The 26,442-nt window shown below is 43.4% G+C and overlaps 3 protein-coding genes across 3 annotated transcripts in view; 1 reads left to right on the top strand and 2 right to left on the bottom strand.

Annotated features, from left to right (window-relative positions):
- LOC140455614 (uncharacterized) overlaps window positions 1-4,998 on the bottom strand; it is a 36,734-nt gene extending 31,736 nt beyond the window's left edge. The window contains exons 1-2 of the mRNA XM_072550543.1: window positions 4,845-4,998; window positions 1,605-1,850 (exon numbers count right to left, since the gene is read on the bottom strand). The gene's annotated coding sequence lies outside the window, so the exon portion shown is untranslated. The remainder of the gene's footprint in view (window positions 1-1,604; window positions 1,851-4,844) is intronic.
- Window positions 1-25,796, bottom strand: part of LOC140455596 (uncharacterized) — a 45,382-nt gene extending 19,586 nt beyond the window's left edge. The window contains exons 1-2 of the mRNA XM_072550509.1: window positions 25,649-25,796; window positions 22,521-24,324 (exon numbers count right to left, since the gene is read on the bottom strand). Coding sequence (XP_072406610.1) covers window positions 22,521-23,868 — 1,348 coding nt within the window. The 5' untranslated portion in view covers window positions 23,869-24,324; window positions 25,649-25,796. The remainder of the gene's footprint in view (window positions 1-22,520; window positions 24,325-25,648) is intronic.
- Window positions 8,292-10,443, top strand: LOC140455665 (uncharacterized). Its single transcript, XM_072550667.1, has one exon. The coding sequence runs from the start codon at window positions 8,703-8,705 to the stop codon at window positions 9,306-9,308; it is 606 nt and encodes a 201-aa protein (XP_072406768.1). The 5' UTR covers window positions 8,292-8,702; the 3' UTR covers window positions 9,309-10,443.
- Window positions 25,797-26,442: the final 646 nt, after the last annotated feature.

Below are 26,442 nucleotides of genomic sequence, written 5' to 3'. Positions count from 1 at the left end.
ACAAGTTAGTCCGAAGGTTCTGGTTCCATGCTGTACATTTTTATGACTCTATGGTCCTAATAGGTCCTACTCTTTCCTTGGTTATTCTGTTCCCCTTAATAAATTTGTAGATTTTTTTTTCATTCATTCACAGGACAAGGGCTTTACTGGCTCGGCTAGCATTTATTGCTCAGAGGTAATTAGATAAGGGTTAACTCATTAAGAAACCACCACATGCTGTGGGGCTGGAGTCAACCTTAGGCCAAACCAGGTAAGAATGGTGGTTTTCTTCCCTAAAGGACATGAGTCAACCAGATAGGTTTTTTTTTCGACAATGGATTCACGGTCATCAATAGACTCTTAATTCCAGATTTTTAATGAATTCAAATTCCACCATCTGCCCGTGGTGGGATTCAAATCCGAGCGCCCAGGTTATGACTTAGGTCTCGGGATTAACATTCCAGCAATAATACCACTCGGCCATCCCGTCCCATTAATACCTCAGATACTTCCTAACCTTGCCTTCCAACATTTTTTCATGCCATCTTTTTGTTCTCCTAATTGCTTTCCTGAAAACCTCCCTGCACATCCTACCCTCCTCTAGATATTTTGATATTTTGCACCTGTTTTTCATATTGTTGATCTCTTTTGCAGGTCAGTTCCTCAGAATACACCTATATTTTTTTTTCCATGGTTAAGATTTTGGTAATGGTATGGGGCTTCTTGGAATTTGCTACAAGATCAGATAACAGATTACTAGCCAGGTTACATAGTTAGTCAGACATTGGGTCTGCTTGATGTTTTGTTCTCTCAAACTCTTGATATACTAAATGTGTTTGTTTATAAGAGATGGATGGACTACCCGGTCAATAATCTGTGAGCTGAGCTTGTAGCAAAATCCAAGAACAAAATTTCTTGGCAGACTTGGATAATTCTCAGTTTCAATCACAACACTAGTTGAAATCATTGGTGTCGAGGACCGTTGCTGTAGGATCCTGAGTATTTCAGTGAATAGGAATACACAATGCTGATAAATTGGTTAAACTGGGTTAAGCTAAAAATAAACTTCTTGTGAATTATAAGTTAAAACAGAAGATCAGTACAACAACATACAAACAATAACATATTTATCTTTAACTTTGAATCAACAAAAGTAACAAAGTGTTTGAAAATGATTTAAGATATTTCGCAGAACACGAAATGAGCTCTCGAAGAGTGTAAGATGAACATATCACACAGCTATGACATTGAGGTGTGATGGACTGAAGAAATTCAGGTCTGTAGATTCATTCCCTATTCCTTCTCCATACTCAGAACAGTAGTCCTTCCAGACAGGAGAGAACATACATTCCCATATTATTAGTCAAACACCCGTCAGCTGAAGAAAATCTGTCTATAATTCACATCACCAACTAAAGCAGGGTTGATTCTACCATGTACTTGAAATCAGGATCACCTTACAAAAGAATCTCAGAGAAAACTTGCACATTTTCTCATTCCCAACTCTCTGTCCTTTGTCCCTCCACTCACCACAAAACTTTCGAATCACTCAACCTAGTTTAACCACTCCCGCATATTTGCCTTCTACACCCTTATTGCCAAAACTACCTTTAGTCTCTCTTTACCTGTCCATTCTCCTGCTTCTCAATCCAGAGGGTGAAGGTTTGAGTGTATCTTGTTCTCAACTGGTTAACCCATCCATCACCAGAATTGACTGACCACATCAATCAACAGTAGTTCTGCTGTCCTTTGTCAAAACCCAGTCCTGAAGAAGGGTTATACCCGAAACATTGACTTCTCCACCTCCTGATGCTGCCTGGCTTGCTGTGTTCTTCCAGCCTCCTCCTTGTCTACTTTATTCCAGGACCATCCTAAAGAGAAAAGATAAGCCACAACTTTTCACCTGAACCAACTGTCCTTATGGAAGTTATGTTCCTGTTCTACAGAGCTCTATTTAGACTATATCTGGAGAACTATGTTCAGTTCTAGGTTTTGTACCACAGGAAGGATATATTGGCCTTGGAAGGAGTGCAGCCTGAACTCACTGGAATTTTCCTGAGGCTAAAAGAGTTAAACTATGAGGACAGGTTGCACAGACGAAGCTTGTATTACCTTTAATGTAGAAAATTAAGGAGTAATCTAATTTAAGTGTTTAAGCTGATTGAATGAGTTGATTGAGATGTTTGAGAGAAATGTTTCTTCTGGTGGGAGAGTCTACAACAAGGGTTTATTATGATCTCAGCTGATGGGCATGACAGATCCCAAAGTGAAAGCTGGCTTCAGTGATCGTAAGTTTAATTTTTTGCAATTTGATTACCATGCTGGTCAGTCATATTCACTTGAGGCTGTCAATGAACTTTTAACAAAAGTAACATAAGGTTATCACATAAAAGAAAAGGAAACATAACTCTCTCTTTATCTAGTTTGAAGAGCAGGAGTAAGGTTCAAATCTGTTTCCCTGTGATATCCTTTACACTCAACCTCAGTGAAGTATGACTTCCATCTTAACTTTTTAAATTCTTATTCAACTGACATTGTTATATATGTTTCCTTGGACTTGCTGTCCGTTCACCAGATATTATTCCCTCCAGTACTGGCTCTTCCCAAGAAACAAAGCCACCAGCTAACTCACTGACGTTTCCTCACTGAACTTTCAGGAACTGCTGAACAGTGTAAAGCAGCTCTGATTGCCTGGAGCCTTCTTTCCAGCTCTGATTGCCTGGAGCCTTCTTTCCAGCTCTGATTGCCTGGAGACTGCATCAAACTGAACACCATCCTTTTGCTGGTATAAATGTTTTGTTTTCAACTGACACCAGATTGTGGCACCTGGCCATCTGTTTGTTGTTAAAGTTCAGCTTTGTAAACACTTTCACAATTAACTCCCCATGTAGCTTGGCTGAGCATTTTGCTTAAGTCAAGAAAATGAGATTTTGAACTCACTTTTGAAAAATGACTTTCTGACCTCTTTAAGTATAAACAAATCACCTTCACTGACTAAAACCAAAAACCTATTTTCTTCAACTTTAGAATCCAAATGATAACATATCATAATCTTTTATCACAGCAGTTAAGCATTAAAATTAAAATGTTCAGGATGATATCAGCAAAGACCTCTTCACAAAAAGGGGAGGGGAAATCTGGAACTCTGTTTCTACAAAATCTGTTCAAGCTGGGGGTCAATTTGAAATGTCAAAACTGAGATCACGAGATTTATTGTTCGGCAGGAGAAGGAATTAAAAGGTTACACAGACAAGGCAAGTAGATAAAGTTAAGAATTAGCTAAAATCGAATAGTGTAACAGACTCATGGGATTACACCATTCTTACATTTCTCAGATTCAAATCAACTGCTCTCTCCACTCTCATCTCCAATGATGATTTGTCTAGCTCAGCTACCAATCCCATAATCCTCTCCACCACAAAAACTTCTCAGTTTTGCCTGTGTGCCAGGAGATACACTGACTGACCTCACACCTAAATGGTTTCTCTACAATGTGAGTGTCTTGACAATTTCCAAGCATTGATGAGAGGGTGAAAGTTTTGTTACACAGCCTGCATTCAAATAGTTTCTCCCAAGTGAATCCTCTGGTGTATCAACAGATATGACGACCAAGCAAAGTATTTCATACATCTCACACTGAATTCTCACACTGAATGAATCCTCTGGAGGATTATAGACTTAAGAGTCAGAGAGGTGTACAGCACAGAAACAGACCCTTCAGTTCCACCCATCCATGCCAACCAGATATCCTAATCTGGATCCATTTGCCAGTACTTGGCCCATCCAGATGCCTTTTAAATGTTGTAATTGTATCAGCCTCCACCACTTCCTCTGGCAGCTCATTCCATACATGCATCACCCTCTGTGTGAAAAGGTTGCCCCTTAGGTCCCTTTTATATCTTTCACCCTCACCCTAAACCTATGCCCTGGAGTTCTGGATTTCCCCACCCCAGGGAAAAGACCTTGACTATTTACCCTATCCTTGCCTTTCATGATTTTATAAACCTCTATAAGGTCACCCTTCAGCCTCTGACGCTTCAGGGAAAACAGACCCAGCCTGTTCAGCCTCTCTCTATAGCTCAAACTCTCCTTGTAAATATTTTCTGAACCCTTTCAAGTTTCACAACATCCTTCCAATAGGAGGGAGACCAGATTAATCTTACACTTGAATGGCGTCTCCCCTGTGAGATTGTGATAGTGTGTTTGGAAGTTCCATAACACTAAGCATGCTTTGTTGCACACCTTACATTGAAATTGTTTTGCTACTGTGTGAATGCATCAGTATTTAACTGTGCCTGATGATTGTGTGAATCCCTGTTAGATTTGGAGATGCCGGTGTTGGATTGGGGTGTACAAAGTTAAAAATCACACAACACCAGGTTATAGTCCAACAGGTTTAATTGGAAGCATTGGCTTTCGGAGCGCTGCCCCTTCATCAGGGGGTTGTGATGAAGGAGCAGCGCTCCAAAAGCTAGTGCTTCCAATTAAACCTGTTGGACTATAACCTGGTGTTGTGTGATTTTTAACTTTGTAAACTCCTGTGAGATAACTTATGTGTTTTTTTTCTCCGATGTTATGTTGTACAACACATATACATTGTGAATCAGGAGATCATATTGAGCTTGTGGTTCCCTCCTCACTGCTTTGAATGCTGTGCCTTGTCCTCTTCTAATCTGAGGATACACATCCCACATTGATATTATCAGTTTGAAAGCCTCCGAAGATGAAGAATACTATTCCCACACTAGAAATTTCTGTCAAACATTTACCAGGGGAACTGTGACAGCAGCTGCAATAAGTGAGGTTTTATTCAGATGGGACAATGACAAGTTTAAATCCCCACCTGATCTGCTGCTCAAACTCACCTCTATTTCCCAGGTCAGTTTCCCAAGTTTCAGGAAACTCATGTTGCTCCAGAAATATTTGGATTGACTGTGAGAGACGTCAATCAGAGAGTCCACCCACTCTGCCCATTGTCTCCTCTTCCTCTTCCAGAGCTGGTTCACTTCCTATAGGGACTGAAAACCAAGTGAGGAGATGGTGAGTGAAGGAGCAGCTTTTATACAAATTGTATCCCATAATATCCACACCAATCTTCAGGCAGTCTGACTATCCTGTGGGTAATCAGGGGTGGAAATGTCCCTTATACTGTGTGAGAAGATCCAGCTGAGAGAGCTGTTTACTCGATGCTTTGTGCTGAACTGTTTGACTGGAGCTGTGTGTTGGATATTGAGTGTGTTTATTGGAAGCATTTCCCTCTGATTTCCAAACTGCGTTTTGTTGATGGATCATTCCTGAATATGTGACGATGGGGTGTCGTTTTCTAAGATGTGCAGAGTGTCAGAGGATTCGTCTTGATTTGCTATTGTTCAGATCTTTCTGTTTGTGTTGGGAGTCGGTTATTAACTTGTGGACAGATTTATTCATGTCATTCAAGAGAATATTGTCTTGTAGGAGCAGCAGTGCTGAGGGAGTCTTGCCTTGTTGCTAAATTCAGTGTACAGGAATAAGAATTGGCCATTTGATGTGTAAGGCACGTTGCACCATGCTGAGAGGGAACTCTGTGGGAAGCTAGAGAAGTGATTGCTGGGCCTCTTGCTGAGATATTTCTATCATTGATAGTCACAGGTGAGATGCCGGAAGACTGGAGGTTGACAAACATGGTGCCACTGTTTAAGAAGGGCGGTAAAGACAAGCCAGGGAACTATAGACCGGTGAGACTGAACTTGGTGGTGGGCAAGTTGTTGGAGGGAATCCTGAGGGACAGGATGTACATGTATTTGGAAAGGCAAGGACTGATTTGGGATAGTCATCATGGCTTTGTGCGTGGGAAATCATGTCTCACAAACTTGATTGAGTGTTTTGAAGAAATAACAAAGAAGATTGATGAGGGCAGAGCAGTAGATGTGATCTATATGGACTTCAGTAAGGCGTTTGACAAGGTTCCCCATGGGAGACTGACTAGCAAGGTTAGATCTCATGGAATACAGGGAGAACTAGCCATTTGGATACAGAACCGGATCAAAGGTGGTGGAGGGTGATGGTGGATGGTTGTTTTTCAGACTGGAGACCTGTGACCAGTGGAGTGCCACAAGGATCGGTGCTGGGCCCTCTACTTTTTGTCATTTACATAAATGATTTGGATGCGAGCATAAGAGGTACAGTTAGTAAGTTTGCAGGTGACACCAAAATTGGAGGTGTCGTGGACAGCAAAGAGGGTTACCTCAGATTACAACAGGATCTGGACCAGATGGGCCAATGGGCTGAGAAGTGGCAGATGGAGTTTAATTCAGATAAATGCGAGGTGCTGAATTTTGGGAAAGTAAATCTTAGCAGGACTTATACACTTAATGGTAAGGTCCTAGAGAGTGTTGCTGAACAAAGAGACCTTGGAGTGCAGGTTCATAGCTCCTTGAAAGTGAAGTCGCAGGTAGATAGGATCGTGAAGAAGGCGTTTGGTATGCTTTCCTTTATTGGTCAGAGTATTGAGTACAGGAGTTGGGAGGTCACGTTGCAGCTGTACAGGACATTAGTTAGGCCACTGTTGGAATATTGCATGCAATTCTGGTCTCCTTCCTATCGAAAAGATGTTGTGAAACCTGAAAGGGTTCAGAAAAGATTTACAAGGATGTTGCCAGGTTTGGAGGATTTGAGCTACAGGGAGAGGCTGAACAGGCTGGGACTGTTTTCCCTGGAGCGTCGGAGGCTGAGGGGTGACCTTATAGAGGTTTACAAAATCATGATGGGAATGGATAGGATAAATCAACAAAGTCTTTTCCCTGGGGTCGGGGAGTCCAGAACTAGAGGGCATAGGTTTCGGGTGAGAGCAGAAAGATATAAAAGAGACCTCAGGGGCAACTTTTTCACGAAGAGGGTGGTACGTGCATGGCATGAGCTGCCAGAGGATGTGGTGGAGGCTGGTACAATGGCAACATTTAAGAGGCATTTGGATGGGTATATGAATAGGAAGGATTTGGAGGGATATGGGCCAGGTGCTGGCAGGTGGGACTAGATTGGGTTGGGATATCTGGTTGGCATGGACAGGTTGGACCGAAGGATCTATTTCCATGCTGTATATCTCTATGACTCTGTGACTCTACATCTGTAATCTGACTCCATATTCCTGCCCTTCCCTCTATCCATTTAATATTTGATGAAGTAAAATCTCAAATTTAGTATTAACCATTGATTTGTCATTTATTTCAGTTGTTAAGTTTCAACTCTGTACAGCTTTGGTGTGGAACAGAGACATGGAACCGTTCGGCATTCTTTCGAGATTGCTGCTGCAGCATGTTCATTCATGTGAGCTGACCATCTCCCTCAATGCCACATTCCAGTTCTGACAAAATTTGTATGATTTATATTTCTGACATAACTTTTAGAACTTGGATTTCAAACCATTACCATATGGTTGTTTGTTACATTTGTGAGAAAAATGGGTCAATCAATCCTTCCAGAACCATGATCTCATCCAATATGTATCAGAGTACAGGGAACCCCTGCACTGTTGATGGCAAACTATTGCTACTGTAATGTATTTAGGGCTGAGAGTGTAAACATTAAGGGCCAGCAACTTGTTTTTGGTTTATCACAATCAAGCCTTATTGATGTTTTTACGCAGTTTTGAAGAGACTGGCTGAAGTCAGAAACACAGGAAATAAATTCTCTGAGTAGAAAGTTGGTTTGAGTAAATCATAGACCAGGAGCAGTCAGTTCAAAACTGTTTATTTACAGCCTATAAGCTTTCAGTTTTATTGGCACTGAAGTAAGAAGAAATGCCAGCTGAATTACATTTGAAGATTTGAGACAGATCTCTCTGCATTTGATTCTGTAAAGTGATGGCTTATGGAGCAGCTGAAAATTTTGTTGTGTGTTTAAGATCTTTCAAACTGTGTGTTCCATTTAGATTGCTTAGTGTGGTTTATTTTATCATTTTTCCTGTTATGCAATAATAACATTTTAATAACTTCACAGGCAAATCTGGTCTTTGCCAGCACAACTTGAGCTCACAGTGAATTGACAGCCCATTTTACATTCTGCCTGACTGTCTTTATAATTATCCTCATGGTACCTGGGAAGATGGGGTCTGGATGGTAGAAGGAAAGGAGCTATATTGTCTGTTCCTGGTCACTATCCACTGTCCCTGCTGGAACCAGAATGTGTGACAGTCAGCTGAGAAAAAAGGAAAGGAATACGGGGGAATAGCAGACTGGCAGTCACGATGGAACAGTCTCTCACTGAGGGAGTCAGTCTCTTCAGCACAAGAGGAGAGGGAGTTGGAGGAAATCATGCTTTCTTTTCCTGTTTTACAGAAGGATTGCACTGTACTACACCAGAGAATACAGAGAGGATATACACTGCAGATAGATCCTGACCATCACCCAACGAACAACTGCATAGGTGTGGGAAGACATCCAGTCCCTTCACAGCATTGCTCAACACAGAGAAGGTTGGGCAGTGAAACCATCATCTGGAAATCAGTTGGATCAGGAAGGGTTGACATATCATCAGATCTGAAACTGGTCAGTGGGGTGGAGTCTTCCATCAGAACCAACCTTTCTGAAGGTTCGGCTGTGGGTGATCGATCAGGGTGAGGCTGGGAAGAAGTGTGAGTGGCTCCAAGTGTGGTGAGAGCTTCAGTCATTCATCGAACATCGAAGTGTCCTATAATTCTTTTAACACACAATGTACTTTTTGTACAGCTGTTAAGAAAAGACAACACCATGGAAGAGAAACGCTTCAAGTGTGAAGTTTGTGATAAAGCTTTTGTGAAGTCTACCCACCTCCTGATACATCAGAGGATCCACACAGGGGAGAAACCATTCAGGTGTCAGGTCTGTCAGACAGCTTTCACTCAATCTTCGCACCTCTTGACCCACCAGAGGTTTCACACAGGAGAAAAACCATTCAAATGTCAGGTTTGTAATAAATCATTCTCGCAGTCATCAGGTCTCCACACACACCAACGTGTTCACACAGGGGAAAAACCGTTCATGTGCAAAGTTTGTGACAAATCATTCTCAGTGTCATCTGCTCTCCGCAGGCACCAACAGATTCACACAGGGGAAAAGCCGTTTGTGTGCAAGATTTGTGATAAATCATTCTCACGGTCAACAGGCCTCCGTGAACACCAACGCACTCACACAGGGGAGACACCATACACTTGTGAGATGTGTGACAAATCATTTTCACGGTCAGGGAACCTTCGCACACACCAACGCAATCACACTCGGGAGAAACTGTTCAAGTGCGAGGTTTGTGACATATCATTCTCAACGTCATTGAAACTCTGTGCACACCAATGTAATCACAGGGGGAAAATCATTTAGTATCTGAAGTATATAACAAGCAAGGGAAGCAGATATATGTCACCAACTCTCTTGGAAGAAAGTTGATGCTGCGAGAGTATGGAATCTTCCAAATTTATCCAGCAACTGTATGACATGCTCTGACATCATTAGAAACATTGAGTCTGATATACATTTTTTCTGAGATTAGGGAAACTACACAATGTGATGCAACTCTTCAAATGTTACAGCAGTTTGGAATGAAAAGATGGCCTGAAACCATCAAAGACACCCCTGTGACTGTAAGAGAGAACTGGACAAAGATAAAAGGATCACTCAAGGTGGTATCTTTTACAAAGGAAGCAGCATCATTATTCCAAAAGAGATATTGACGCACATCGCACAAAAACCATTGAGAAATAGAATCTAGTCGGAGGAATGTATGAGCAAGTATGAGCAGTGAGGTGAAGGACCACATCAGCTAGTGCACTGCTGTAATGAACATCGAATTAAACAAGACAATGGGCTGCTCATGACTCATTACACCAGACAGCCCATGAATGAAACTTACAATAGACCTCTTCACTCCCACTCGAACTGATTATTTCATACAGTCAAGTATTATTCAGACCGCGGAGAGTTAGAGCAGCTGATGTCACTGACCCCCAGTGAGATTGTAGAATGTCTGAAGGCACATTCATGACATTCCTGACATTGTGATCAATGAGAATGACCTTAATTCACGACTGAAGAATTCAGACATTTATGAATGGTTGGAAAATTTAGCACCACACGTCATCTCCACAACTGCAGTCAATTGGAAAGGCTAAGGCCAAGGTAGAAGTTGCCAAAGGATTGTCAAATAAAGTCCCCTCAATTCAGCACAGATGTGTACAATGCAATCTGAGAGGAGGAAGCACACTGCCTGAAGGCAGGGAAAGTTGTCTCATCTGCAACAAATGTCACAATGCAGCTGCAATACTCAATAATTAAAAAGCCATTCACACCAGAGTATTGGCAGTGGAGGCAGTGGTAGAATGGTTCTGTCAAGAACATGTTGAGGACAAGGGTTCGATTTTTACCGTGGTCAATGATGAAATCTGAATTCAGTAAAGATTTGGAATTTAAAAGAACTAGTCTGAATGATAAATATGCAACAATTACCCCCCCCATGAACTTACCCCCCCCCCCAGCTGGTTCACTGACACATTTGTTATCCTTACCGGTCTGACCTATGTGTGACTCCAGATTTACAGAGCAATTGGTTGATTCCTAACACCTATCTCAGTAATTGGTGATTATTAGTAAGTTTGCAGATGACACCAAACTTGGAGGTGTCGTGGACAGCAAAGAAGGTTACCTCAGAGTACAACAGGATCTTGATCAGATGGACCAAAGGGCTGAGGTTTGGCAGATGGAGTTTAATTTAGGTAAATGTGAGGTGCTGCATTTTGGGAAAGCAAATCAGAACAGGATTTGTACACTTAATGGTAAGGTCCTAGGGAGTGTTGCTGAACAAAGAGACCTTGGAGTGCAGGTTCTTAGTTCCCTGAATGTAGAGTTGCAGATAAATAGAATATTGAAGAAGGCGTTTGGTATGCTTTCCTTTATTGGTCACAGCATTGAGTATAGGGGTTGGGAGGTCATATTGCAGCTGTACAGGACATTGGTTAGGCCACTTTTAAGGCATTGTGTGTAATTCTGGTCTCTTTCCTATTGGAAGGATGTTGTGAAATTTGAAAGGGTTCATAGAAGATTTACAAGGATGTTGCAGGGTTGGAAGATTTGAGCTCTAGGTAGAGGCTGAACAGGCTGGGACTGTTTTCCCTGGAGCGTCAGAGGCTGAGGGATGACCTTATCGAGGTTTATAAAATCATGAGGGGCATGGATAGGATAAATATATAAAGTCTTTTCCCTGGGGTCTGGGGAGTCCAGAACTAGAGGGCATAAGATTTAGCATGAGAGGGGAAAGATTTAAAAGGAACCTAAGGGGCAACGTTTTCATGCAGAAGATGGTGCATGTATGGAATGAGCTGCCAGTGGAAGTGGTGGAGGTTGGTACAATTGCAACATTTAAAAGGCATCTGGATGGGTATATGAATAGGAAGGGTTTAAAGGTATATGGGCCAAGTGCTGGCAAATGGGCCTAGATTGGTTTGGGATATCTGGTTGGCATGGACGAGTTGGATTGAAGTGTCTGTTTCTTTGCTGTACATCTCAATGATGACCTAGCCACTAACATTGAATCCCGTGTGATTTTTAAGAAGTGTAACAAACTCAAAGTGCAAATTGGCTAAATTTCCTTTTGATGGAAACTGCCAAACTGTTGCTTGAACTGTATGTTGGGAGCTATTCAGAGTATCGGCGCTGCCTCGTGCTCCCACGAGGAGGTTGAACAGTTCATCCACATTACCAACACTTTCCACCCCGACCTCAAATTCACCTGGACCGTCTCAGACTCCTCCCTCCCCTTCCTAGACCTTTCCATTTCCATCTCGGGTGACCGAATCGACACGGACATTTACTATAAACCGACCGACTCCCACAGCTACCTAGACTACACCTCCTCCCACCCTGCCCCCTGTAAAAACGCCATCCCATATTCCCAATTCCTTCGTCTCCGCCGCATCTGCTCCCAGGAGGACCAGTTCCAAAACCGTACCACCCAGATGGCCTCCTTCTTCAAGGACCGCAATTTCCCCCCAGACGTGGTCGAGGATGCCCTCCACCGCATCTCTTCCACTTCCCGCCCCTCTGCCCTTAAGCCCCACCCCTCCAACCACCACCAGGACAGAACCCCACTGGTCCTCACCTACCACCCCACCAACCTCCACGTCCAGCGTATCATCCGACGTCATTTCCGCCACCTCCAAACGGACCCCACCACCAGGGACATATTTCCCTCCCCTCCCCTATCAGCGTTCCGAAAAGACTACTCCCTCCGTGACTCCCTCGTCAGGTCCACACCCCCCACCAACCCAACCTCCATTCCCGGCACCTTCCCCTGCAACCGCAAGAAATGCAAAACTTGTGCCCACACCTCCCCCCTTACTTCCCTCCAAGGCCCCAAGGGACACTTCCATATCCGCCACAAATTCACCTGCACCTCCACACACATCATCTATTGCATCCGCTGCACCCAATGTGGCCTCCTCTATATTGGGGAGACAGGCCGCCTACTTGCGGAACGTTTCAGAGAACACCTCTGGGACACCCGGACCAACCAACCCAACCACTCCGTAGCCCAACACTTCAACTCCCCCTCCCACTCCACCAAGGACATGCAGGTCCTTGGACTCCTCCATCGCCAGACCATGGCAACACGACGGTTGGAGGAAGAGCGCCTCATCTTCCGCCTGGGAACCCTCCAACCACAAGGGATGAACTCAGATTTCTCCAGTTTCCTCATTTCCCCTCCCCCCACCTTGTCTGAGTCAAATCCCTCGAACTCAGCACCGCCTTCCTAACCTGCAATCTTCTTCCTAACCTCTCTGCCCCCACCCCACTCCGGCCTATCACCCTCACCTTGACCTCCTTCCACCTATCGCACTTCCAATGCCCCTCCCCCAAGTCCCTCCTCCCTACCTTTTATCTTAGCCTGCTGGACACACTTTCCTCATTCCTGAAGAAGGGCTGATGCCCGAAACGTCGATTCTCCCGAAACGTCGATTCTCCTGTTCCTTGGATGCTGCCTGACCTGCTGCGCTTTTCCAGCAACACATTTTCACCTATTCAGAGTGCCAACATTCAATGCACTCACCAAATGTGAGCTCACTTAGCAACTGGGGACTGGTGTTCTGAAGCTGTCACCTGAGGTGTACATCACTGCAGTTGAACAATCAGATGCATCATTGTGCCTGAAGTCATCTATCCCTAACGGGAGAAGCTGCTCCTTCATACAGTTAGCTGATGAGGCAGGTCTGCTTTCACTGACTGAGGAACTGAACGACCATCAGTTACAGAGGTCAATCACTTGCCAACAAATCAGCAACAATAACATTCTCCAGACAGGCAACGTCATCTCAGGAACCAGCAGACGCCAGATGAACAATCAACAATTCACTGGTATGTCTTAAGAAGGCCCAGCGCTTTAAAGATTATAGGAGTAATGCTGTGCAGAGACAGACAAAATTGGAAGAGATTGAAGTTTTTTTTGATCTGTAGTAATTTTCATGATAAAATATATATGTGGATCATATTGTAAACAGTGTATATAATTTATTTTTCTTTTCATAAATGTGACACGTTTTGGTCATTCTCTTTTAAACTGGTTTGTCATGTTTATCTAACCTCTGATGTACCATGATATAAATATTTTGGGCAGTATCCATTTTCCACACCACATGCTTCAAGGCAGTTGTCTTTTCTTCTGGTTCTGTGAGCTCTCTCCACTTCAGGCCGAGTGATTCCTGTGTAACAGTCATAGAGATGTAGAGCACGGAAACGGACTCTTCAGTCCAACTCATCCACACTAACCAGATGTCTTAATCTAGTCCCATTTGCCAGCATTTGACCTTTCACATGCTGTAATTATATCAACACCCACCACTTCCTCTGGCAGCTCATTCCACACATGCACCACCCTCTGCGTGAAACAGTTGCCCCTCAGGTCCCTTTTAAAGTTTTCCCTCTCGCCTTGAACCTAGGCCCTCTAGTTTTGGACTTCCATATCCTAGCAAAAAGATCTTGGCTTTTCATTCTGTCCATGTTCCTCATGATTTTGTAAACCGCTATAAGGTCACCCCTCAGTCTCTGGTGTTCCATGGAAAATAGCCCCAGCCTATTCAGCCTCTCCCTACAGCTCAAACCCTCCACCTGCCAACATCCTTGCAATTCTTTTCTGATCTCTTTCAACTATAACAGTGCTAACAAGAGATCAGAATTAGAACACAGCAAACATTATGTCAGGTAGACGTTGGAGGAGCTTAGAAATGGGAAGAGTTGTGGGGGCTGGAGGGGGTTAGAGAGTTAGAATTTTAAAATCAAGCTGTTAATTGACCATACATCAGTCAGTGACCACATCAGTTAGACACGAAATGGGACTTGCTGCAAGTTAAGACATGCAGCAGAGCTTTGGATGCCCTCAAGTTAACAGAATATGGGAGAACAGCCAAGAGCAAATTGAATATTCGAGTTCAGAACCAAAGAAGATGTGAATGAGGATTTCAACGAAGGGGAACTTGGCTATCAGTGATAAGGATAGTTTCTTATAACTTGGCAGGTTGCAGGAGGTGAGGATAAGCGAAGCGAAGTAAAGCCTTTTTAACCAAAAATACATTCTCTTGCCTTGCTTTCTCAACTGACACTATAAATAGACTCAATGACCGATGGAATACAATTGAAGGAATTTCACAGAAAGCGTCAGTCTCTACTCCCGTTGTAGTTGAGTTTGTATGAAAAACATGCTAGATTAAATTCTAGAAGCGGACAGCCATTTACAGAGTTGACAAAGGTTAGAAATCTCGGCAGGAGAAGGAAGGAGCAAAGGTTTTTCCTTAAAATTTAATGTGCTCCGTGTCCAGTTCAGACCGGGTGATTCCTGTGCTTTCGGAATGCTGTCTAATCTTGACCAAGTGTTTCTGTGCTTTGGGATTTTCATCCAGTGTTGTGAGTAAACGCAACCGAAACAATTTGTATCAAAGCTGCTCCTTCACTCACCATCTCCTCACTTGGTTTTCAGTCCCTATAGGAAGTGAACCAGCTCTGGAAGAGGAAGAGGAGACAATGGGCAGAGTGGGTGGACTCTCTGATTGACGTCTCTCACAGTCAATCCAAATATTTCTGGAGCAACATGAGTTTCCTGAAACTTGGGAAACTGACCGGGAAATGGAGGTGAGTTTGAGCAGCAGATCAGGTGGGGATTTAAACTTGTCATTGTCCCATCTGAATAAAACCTCACTTATTGCAGCTGCTGTCTCAGTTCCCCAGGTAAATGTTTGACAGAGAACCTAGGAACTGAAGTTTGGCCCAATGAGCCGACTGTACCATTTAACATGGTCATGCCTTATTCTTGTTCCCCCATCCTTTGACACGTTAGCTACTATTTGTTTCCTGAAGAGATTCAGTGACTTGGCATCCATGGTGTTCTGTGATAGAAAATTCTACATGTCCAACCCCCTCTGAGTGAAGAAATGTTTTCTTATTTCAGACTGATATGGCCGACCACGTATCCTGAGATCATGACCATGTGTTCTGGTCATCCCGGCCAGGGGAAACATCATTATTGCATCCTTTCTCTCCTACAGAAAATTATACATTTCAATGAGATTCACTTTTCTTCTGAACTTCAGTGACTACCGCAGCGGGATACAGATACATTAAGTGAGTGGGCAAGGGTCTGGCAGTTGGAGTACAATGTTGGTAAATGTGAGGTCTTCCATTTCGGTCGGAATAACAGCAAAGTGGACTGCTATTTAAAAAGTGAAAAATTGCAGTGTGCTGCTGTGCACAGGGATCTGGGTGCCCTTGTGCATGAATCACAAAAAGTTCGATTGCAGGTGCATTTGGGAATTAAGAAAGCTAATGCAATATTGTCCTTCATTGCTAGAGGGATGGAGTTTAAAAACAGGGAGGTGATGCTGCAGTGCACTGGTGAAGCCACACCTGGAGTGCTGAGCACAGTTTTGCTCTCCTTACTTGAGAAAGGATGTCCTGGCACTGGAGGGGGTGCAGAGGAGGTTCACCAGGTTGCTTCCAGAGTTGAGAGAGTTGCCTTATGAGGAGGGATTGAGTAGACTGGGACTATGCTCTTTGGAATTTAAAAGAATGAGGAGGGGATCTTATAGAAACATATAAAATTACAAAGAGGATAGATAAAGTAGAAGCACTGCCAGGTGAAACTAGATCTACGGGGCATAGCTTCAAAATAAGGGGGAACAGATTTCGGACTGAGTTGAGGAGGAAGTTCTTCACCCGGTTGTGAAGAATCTGTGGAATTCCCTACTCAGTGAAGCAGTTGAATGTTTTAAAGGCAAAAATAGATTTTTGAACAGTAAAGGAATTAAGGGCCATGGCGAACGAGCGTGTATGTGGAGCTGAGTCCATGATAAGGTCAGCAATGATTTTATTAAATGGTGGAGCAGGCTCGATGGGCCAGTGGCCTACTCCTGCTCCCATTTCTTATGTTCTTTTTCTCATTCATTTCATTCATGGGACATAGGTGTCACTAGCTAGCCAGCATTTATTGCCAGTCCCTAGTTGCACTTGAGAAGGTGCTGGTGAGCTGCCTTCTTGTTCCGCTGCAGTCCACCTGCTGTGGGTTGGCCCACAATGCCATGAGGGAGGGAATTCCAGGATATTGACCCAGCAATAGTGAAGGTATGGCAATATATTTCTGAGTCATGATGGTGAGTGGGAACTTGAACCTGCTGCTGTTGTCCTTCAAATGGAAGTGAATGTGGGTTTGGAAGTTGCTATCTGAGGATCTTTGGTGAACTCTGCAGTGCATCTTGTAAAACTGCTGCGACTGAGCATCAGTGGGGAAGGGAGTAGATGCTTGTGGATGGAGTGCCAATCCAGCAGGCTGCTTTGTCTTGGATAGTGTCAAGCTTCTTGAATTTTATTGGAGCTGCACTTATCCAGGCAAATTGGGAGTAGTCCAGACTTGTGCCTTGTAGATGGTCAACAGGCTTTGAGAGTCAGAGGTGAATTACTCACTCAGCATTCCTTGCCTCTGACCTGCTTGTAGCCACCGTATTTATATGGCTAGTTCAGTTCAGTTACTGGCCAATGGTAATCTCCAGGATGTTGGTAGTGGGGTATTCAGTGATGGTAACACTATTGGATATCAAGGGACAGAGGTTAAATCCTGAATTGTTTGAGAACATCGGTTTCTGGTACTTGTGGAGCACTGATGTTACTCAGTACATGTTTTTACAACTATATAAGGAGTTGGTGAGACTATGTCTGGGGTATTGTGTTCAGTGTGGGTCTCTTTACTTGGGGAAGGATATGGTGACCCTGGAGTCAGTTCAGAGGAGGTTTACCAGGTTGATTCCAGGGATGAAAAGGCTGTCATATGAGGAGCAGTCTAATAACTTGGGCTTGTGCACACTGGAATTCAGAAGATTGAGGTTTATAAGATGCTAAAGAGGATTGATGAGATAAATGTTGAACAGATGTTCCCCCCTGTGGGACAGTCCTAAACAAGAGGCCACAGACACAGAGCGAGAGGAGGTAGATTCAAAACTGAGATGAGGAGAAATGACTTCTCCCAGAGGGTTGGGAATCTGTGGAAATCACTGCCCCAGAGTACTGTGGAGGGAGAATCAATCAACAGATTCAGGAAAGAAATGGATATGTTTCTGATGAATCATGGGATAAAGGGCTCTCGGGAGCAGAAAGGAAAGTGGAGTTGAGACCAACAATGTTCTTGTTAAATCACAGAGCAGGGTTGAAGGGCTGAATTGCCTATTTCTACTCCTAATTCCTAAGTTCCGAACATGGACCATAGCCTCTGGCTGTTCTGATACCACCGTCAGAATGCCCTGAAGCCACTTTTTAAGATCCTTAACCTTGGCTCCAGGGAGGCAACATCGTGGTGTTATATCTGTGGCTACAGAATCATAAGATCATAAGACATACAAGCAGAATTTAGGCCATTTCCATTCAGCCCATTGAGATTGCTCCACCATTCAGTGATGGCTGATAAGTTTCTCATCCCCATAATCCTTGATACTCAAGAACCTATCTCCATCTTAAACATACTCAATGACCTAGCCTCCACAGCCTTCTATGGCAATGAATTCTCCAGAATCACCACTCTCTGGCTGGAGAAGTTTCACCTTATCTCTGTTTTAAGAGATCTTCCCTTTACTCTAAGGCTGTGCCCTCAGGTTCTTGTTTCTCCTACCATCTTCCCAACATCTAATCTGTCCAGGCTATTCAGTATTTTGCATGTTTAAATTCGATCCCCCCTTATCCTTCTAAACTCCATCAGGCATAAACTCAGAGTCCTCAAAAGTGCCTCATATGTTAAACTTTTCATTCCTGGGACCATTCTTGTGAACCTCTTCTGAACACGCTCCAATGCCAGTACATCCTTCCTGAGATATGGGGCCCAAAACTGAACACAATACTCCAAATGTGGTCTGACCCTTACAGAGCCTCAGAAGTACATTCCTGCTTTTATATTCAAGTCCTCTCAAAATAAATGCCATCACTGTATTTGCCTTCCTATCTGCTGACTCAACCTGCAAGTTTAGCTTGAGAGAATCCTGGACTAGAACTCTCAAGTCTCTTTGCGCCTCAGACTTCTGAATTTTCTCCCCATTTAGAAAATAGTCCATGCCTCTATTCTTCCTATCACAGTGCATGACCTCACACTTTTATACATTGTACTCCATCTGCTATTTCTTGGCCCACTCTTCTAACCTGTCCAAATCCTCCTGCAGCCTCCCTGCCTCCTCAATGCTGCCTGTCCCTCTACCTATCTTTGTATTGTCTGCAAACTTAGCCAGAATGACCTCAGTTCCTTCATCTAGATCAGTAATGTATAAAATGAAAAGTTGTGGTCTCAACACTGAGCCTTGCCAAACACCACTTGTCACCAGCTGGCATCCTGAGAAAGACCCTTTTATTGCCATTCTGCTTTCATCTATCAGTTCCCCTTGCAATAGTATCCCTGTTCATTATTGCTTTCTCGCTATCCTCCAGCCCGCTCCCCTTGCCTGAAATCTGCAGCACTCTTGGTTTCATGATTTTGCTCTCACTGCACTCCCCTGAGAAACCGTCTCCCCACGCAGTCTCCAAAACGGAAATACTCTCAGAGAAGGACATGGCCCTCTGGTACTCCTATATTACCTGCCTTCTTCTTTTAAACTATCTGGTGGTCACCCATTACTTTTCTGCCTATGCACTCTTTACCTGCAGTGTGACCTCCTCATTGTACGTTATCAAAGATCTCAGCCTTGTAGAGACTCCACACTGACTCCAGATCTGAACCACCGATTTCCAGTAGCTGCAATTGGGGAAACTTCCTCCACATGCAGTCACACTGTACGCTGGATATATCCTTGATTTCCCACATTGGACAGGAATTGCTGCTATGCCATAACTTACCTTAAATTACTCTGCTTCCATTTACTCCCTCAGTTTTAAATATTAATTATTTACTAGGTACTTACTCTGTTCCTGAGACTTGAAACACTCTTCATCTAAAGACCAGTTTTTACTCAACCTGTCCAGAGATGGTATTCCAGATAAATGGGACTTAAACCTGGGCCTTTTGGCTCAGAGGTAGAGACACTACCACTGCACCACAGGAGCCCTTTCATTTTTACTTTGGTCAGTAGTAATATTCACCTTGCTTAACAAGATCATCGCTGGTCCCTGGCTAGCACCCTGTCCTACTTGATGAGCTTATTTTTTCCTTGAGATGCGACTCTTGAGTATTTCCAAATCTTACCTCTCATGTATGGCTCTTTAACTTCTGAGTTTGTTTTGTTGTGACTTTATTTTATCATGAAAATTTCCTCCACTCTCTCACGCCGAGCTTTAAACCCCCTCATCTCGCTGTGCATTAATTCACTGCCGCATTTCCTACTAAAAGTGACTCCATTTCATTGGATATGAAGTGTTTTTTTGTTATCCTGGGTTTGTGGAAGTTGATGCATAATTGCAAGTCTTTCTTTCATCATTCTGCTTTCTGTGAACTGGTAATTATAAACCCATTGACGGAGAAAGTATCCAGCTCACAGTGACATTGACCAAAAGCAGTGTACAGGAGCCTTACTGTAGTATCCTGTGTGTTTCAGCGAATAGGAACACACCATGCTGACTAATCAAGTGGTTTAGGTTGTTAATAATGAATTTATTCTTATCTATAAATCTATTCAGAAGATTGATAAATGAACAAACTATGCCATGTTGAGCTTACACCAAACTTTGGAATCAGTCAAAACTGCAAATCATTTAAAAAATAACTCAAACCCTTTCCCAGAACAGAAAATGAATCTTTGAGTATAAGGTGAACATAACACTCCATTATTACAAAAGGGTATGATGGATCAAGGGAGCTCAAATCTGTAGAGACCCACCCCCACTCTCTCCCCATACACAGGATAGCTGTCCTCCCAGACAGGATAGTACAACATTTCCCATGGTATTCATCAAACATCTGTCACCTGAAGAGGATCTGTCTGTAATTCACATCACCAACTGAAGCAGGATCTGATTCTAACCCATACCCACTCCTGAGAGCTGGCTCACCTCACTAACACACAAATGTTCAAAATACACAGAGGCCATGTTGGGGGTCTGCCCCAAAAATCATCAGATCACCTGGGAAAATGTCCTCATTGGAGCAACCACTCCTGCCCCATGTACGCAGAATGGACAGGCTGCTCCTCCAATCAAAGGTTTAAATTATTCTATGCTGGCTTCTGATAGGTTCACTCATCAGGACATGTGCTGTGAAGAGAGAAGGATTCTGCATGGGAGAGAGAGCTGCAAATATGGAGGGGGGGGGGTAGCAACAAGAGTGGGGAAAAGAAAGGAAGGCTGCATGAGTGGGAAAAGTGGGTAGGGAAGGTGCAACTGCAGATAAGGGAGGAATTGGCTGCAAGAGCAGGGAAAGGAGAATGAGACTCTAAAGGGAAAGCAGAACTGTGGGCACCCTACACAATTAGACTACAACAGCTCAAGAAGGTGGTTACCCATCACATTGTCAAGGGAAATAGGGAAGGACATTAAATTCTGGCCTGCCTGGCAATGCACACTTTCCCTAAACTAATAACAAAATGAATTTCAAAACCTAAAGACAGAATAAGACTTTGCTAAGTGGAATCAGGAAAAGTTGGAATAACTGAGATAATGAATTACATGTAAATGAATGTAGAATCTCTAATTTAAGACTGTATTTGTTCAATGAATACAATGTCATTTATTAAATTTAAATCTGAGATTCAGTGAAAAGGGCATAAGCCCTTCATCATTCCTGATGAAACGTCGATTCTCCTGCTCCTTGGATGCTGCCTGACCTGCTGTGCTTTTCCAGCACCACACTCTCAACTCTGATCTCCAGCATCTGCAGTCCTCACTTTCTTGCAGTAGAAAGGGTACTAACTACCCAATTAAAGTATTCACATGTTGTGCATTGTGATGGAAACATATGAACTGTCTGCAGAATGTTGTTTAAGATGTTGTCAGTATATGCCAATTATTCTGAGAAAAAAACAGTATTGGGAGCGTATACCTATTGTGCAAGTTTAAATACAGTAACATTGATGAAATTACAGCTTTCCTTGTGTGTTGTAGCTTTAAGCTTTGAGATGTTGAGAATTATTGAGGATATTGATGAATTATTCTAATTCTGCTTCCATCTGAGTCCAAATACCTTTTATGTCAATACAAATACACAAGGTAACTATTTAACTCAATCACAATAAATGAGTTAATGAGAATGAAAAAGTAGCCTCTGAAAATCCAAAGGAGGCCAAAAAAAAATCACCTAGTGCCCTGCACAATGCTGGTGTTGTTGTCACTAGTTGTTTGATGGGAATGAAAGATACTTCTTATTCTGTGTCCCAAAACCGCTGAACATCCTGCACTGTCAGATTGTGTACAGGTTTATACTCTTGAAGACAGATTGGGCAAGAACTTGGCTAGGTAACTCCCATTTGCGTTCACCGATGTTCCAGGAATTCCAGCAAATGTGTGAAGAACTTGCGACAAATAAGGGTTCTCCCCTGTACACTGACTGACTGGGAGATACGCTCGGTCTGGTCACAAGTTACTCCGGTGTGTGAGCCCTGTGGTGTTCCAGAAGACATTGTGAAGGATGCATCATAAACCTCACACTCGAATGGTAACTTCTGAGTAATGCCTCTGATGTAGGAGGAAGTTTCATGATTGGAACAAGATGTTTTTGCACAAATTGCGCAGGAATGTTTTGTCCTCTGTATGAATGCACTGGTGACTGTAGATATCTGACAACGAGAATGATTTATTGCACATGTTCACATCGTGTCAACGCATTGGTATGTGCATAGGAACAATGAATCTGAAAATTCAGTCATTACTTGTGAATGGCTTCCCGCTTTTATGAACGTGCTGGTGGTTTTAAATGACACTGAGAATAATTTGTCAAAACTTCACTTGATGGATTCTACTCATGGAAATCCTCTGAGTGAGTAGGAGGTTCTGTAACCAGGAATGTTCAGTCACACATATCACTAATGGAAGGAGTTTTACATGTGAATGTGTTGAAGAGCACAGAACTTTGATGACTCAAGAACATGATTTGTCACGCGCATTATGTGTGGACGCGTTGATGTCTGTGGAGGTTTCCCAGCTGTGAGAATGATCTGTCACATATATTGCACCTGAATGGTTTCTCCCCATTGTGAATGCTGTGATGGAGCAGGAGGCTTGAGGAGGCAGAGAATGATTTGTCACATAGCTCACATGTGAACAATTTCTCTCCTGTGTGAATACGTTGGTGTCTGCGGAGGTTTCCCAACTGTGAGAATGATTTGTTGCACACCTCACATGTGAATGGTTTCTCCCCTGTGTGGATCCTTTGATGGAGCAGAAGGCTTGATGAGTCAGAGAATGATTTTGCACACACCTCACATTTGAATAGCTTCTCCCCTGTATGAATGTGTTCATATCTGTGAAGGTGCATTGACTGTGAGAATGAGTTGATACATGCATCACGTATGAATGATTTCTCCCCTGTGTGAGTGCGTTGGTGTCTACGGAGATTTCCCAACTGTGAGAATGATTTATCACACATCTTGCACATGAATGGTTTCTCCCCGGTGTGAATGCTGTGATGGAGCAGGAGAGTTGATGAGTCAGAGAATGATTTGTCACACACCTTACACATAAATGCTTTCTCCCCTGTGTGAATACGTTGGTGTCTGCGGAGGTTCCCTAGCTGTGAGAATGATTTGTCACACACCTCACATGTGAATGGTTTCTCCCCTGTGTGAATCATTTGATGGAGTAGGAGGGTTGATGAATCTGAGAATGATTTGTCACACACTTCGCACTTGAATGGTTTCTCCCCTGTGTGAATTTGTTGGTGAGCAAGAAGCTTTGATGACTGTGAGAATGGTTTATCACACGTATCACAGATATATGGCTTCTCCCCTGTGTGAATGCGTTGGTGAACATGGAGGGCCGACGAATAGGAAAATGATTTGTCACACACATCACATGTGAATGGTTTCTCCCCAGTGTGAATGCGTTGATGTGTACGGAGGTTCCCTAACTGCGAGAATGATTTTTCACATATCTCACAGATGAACAGTTTCTCCCCTGTGTGAATGCGTCGGTGTGTACGGAGGTTCCCGGATTGTGAGAACGATTTGTCACACACTTCGCATGTGAAGGGTTTCTCCCCTGTGTGAGTGCGTTGGTGTGTGCGAAGATCTGATGACCATGAGAATGACTTGTTACACACCTTGCATGCGAATGGTTTCTTCCCAGTGTGTACAGGCTGATGATTAACCAGGCCTGATGACCGTGCAAAGCTTTTGTTACATTCCTCACACTTGAAAGGCTTCTCCCCAGTGTGGATGCGGCGGTGGTTTACAAATACCGATGACTGTCTGAAAGCCCGATCACACACATCACACTTGAAGGGTTTCTCTTCCATGTAGCTGTCTTTTGTACTATTGGAGTCAACAGTGCACTTTGTAGACAAAGAAATCTTCTAAGCCTGGGGAGCCGTCCTCACACACCTCACACTTGAACAGCATCTCCGCTGTAGGAATCAGTCAGTGGTTCATGAGGCTCAATGAACGATTGAAGCTCTCACCACACTTGGAGCCACTCACACTTCTTCCCTGCCTCACCCTGACCGATCACCCACAGCCCAACCTTCAGAAAGGTTGGTTCTGATGGAAGCTCCACACCACTGACCAGTTTCAGATCTGATGATATGTCAAAGCTCCCCTGATCCGACCAATTTCCAGATGATGGTTTCATTGCCCAACCTTCTCTGTGTTGAGCAATACTGTGAAGGGACTGGATGTCTTCCCACAATTGTTCCTTGGGTGATGGTCAGAATCTATCCTCTCTATATTCTCTGGTGTAGTACATTGCAATCCTACTGTAAAACAGGAAAAGAAAATATGATTTATGCCAACTCTCTTGACTCCTTTGCTGAAGGGACTGACTCCTCAGTTTTTTTACACTTATACTTTCAAAGGATCTGAGGGTCACAGGCATTGCCAGATCATCCCTAATTTCTCTTGAGAAGGTGGGGATGAACTTACTATTCAATGTTATTCAATTGTGACACTTTTCATGAGCAACACCTAGTCCACACTAAAACACAACAGGTCTGACAGCATATCAGACTTCAAACATTAATTCTATTTCTCGCCACAGATGCTGCCAATCCTGTTAACTTTTTACAGCAGAGAAATTTATTTCAGATTTCCAGCATCCACAATATTTTGCTTTTACTTCAAACCAACAAGCTGTTTTCAGTTCCACGAGACAGCTTTAATGATCAGGAAACAGGACAAAACAGTGCATCAGACACTTCTAATCGATCTGTTCAGAGATTTTACTGTATACCTCTGGATCAGGTGGGACCTAAACACGAGCAACCTGGTATAGAGTTTGTGACACTATCACTGCAGTACAAGAGGGCCTCCACATCAGACATTTCTTTCTATCAAATCAGATTCCATTCAGCTGGTGAGAGGTGAAGAGAAACGGAGGAGTCATTCCTGATGTTCCGGCCAATACTAATACTTCACTCAGCACCACTGAAACTTGGATTATCTAATCATGATCACATTGCTGTTTGTGGGAACTTGCCATGCACACATTCAATACCATAATTCCAAAGTTACAACAGTGACCACACTTAAGAAGAAAGTCATAACTGTTGCACATTTGGAGGTCAGGGAAAGGCTCCATACATAAGCATGTTTACTTTGTTTACTTTCCTGAGGGACTTACAAAGATAGGGCAGTGGGAAGCCTTGTGAGGGATTTGTAAAGACAAGAAACATTCAGAGTTCAACACAGAGAGCGATCTGACCATTGACAGTCCACAGGATAATAACAGGTTCCAAGACACACAAAGAATATAACAACAGGAAATCAGTAAGAATCCTCAGACACTCTGCACCTCCCAGATAACGACACCTCGCCTTCTCATATTCAAGAATGAGCCACCAACAAAACTCAGCCTGGAAATCAGAGGGAAATGCTTCCAATAAACACACTCAATATCCAACACACAGCTCCAGTCAAACAGTTCAGCACAAAGCACCGAGTAAACAGCTCTCTCAGCTGGATCTTCTCACACAGTATAAGGGACATTTCCACCCCTGATTACCCACAGGATAGTCAGACTGCCTGAAGATTGGTGTGGATATTATGGGATACAATTTGTATAAAAGCTGCTCCTTCACTCACCATCTCCTCACTTGGTTTTCAGTCCCTATAGGAAGTGAACCAGCTCTGGAAGAGGAAGAGGAGACAATGTGCAGAGTGGGTGGGCTCTCTGATTGACGTCTCTCACAGTCAATCCAAATATTTCTGGAGCAATATGAGTTTCCAGAAAGTTGAGAAACTGACCGGGGAAATGGAGGTGACTTTGAGCAGCAGATCAGGTGGGGATTTAAACTTGTTATTGTCCCATCTGAATAAAACCTCACTTAATGCAGCTGCTGTCTCAGTTCCCCTGGTAAATGTTTGACAGAGATTTCAAGTGTGGGAGTAGTATACTTTCTTATCACATGTGAATCCCCAGATGTGTGTGACAGCAGATGAGAAGAGGAAGAACCACAGCATCCAAGGCAGTGGATGATGTGCAGTGATGGGATCAGCATATATACAGCGGGGAGGTGCACGGGAGCAGGGATCACATTACAAAATTCTCTGCGTGTTTGAAGAGTGTATTGGAGAGTTGCAAATTGCCCCAATGATCCCGGACATGAAGTGGAGCTCGTTATGTTAGAGTAGATCTCCCATGAGTTCGTTACCGAGATTCAACATTCACTTCATCTGATTCCTCTCCTGGGCTATCCAAATCCAACCTTGTTTGAGAGTGATATTGTGCAACGTGTGGTGTACAAGACTGATTGTGATCATTCACTCTCTCTGAACACGGTGATCCAGTCCCAGGTCTACCTCGTACCTGAAACAATTCTTTAACGTCCCACTCGCTTCTCTCTGCGAGCTCCCTCATCAAGAAACACCTCCTCTAC

The sequence above is a fragment of the Chiloscyllium punctatum genome, chromosome 30 (assembly GCF_047496795.1).
Source record: "Chiloscyllium punctatum isolate Juve2018m chromosome 30, sChiPun1.3, whole genome shotgun sequence".
Lineage (NCBI taxonomy): Eukaryota > Metazoa > Chordata > Chondrichthyes > Orectolobiformes > Hemiscylliidae > Chiloscyllium > Chiloscyllium punctatum.
The sequence above is the reverse complement of the archived record's forward strand: the minus strand, read 5'-3'. Positions and strand labels throughout refer to the sequence as shown.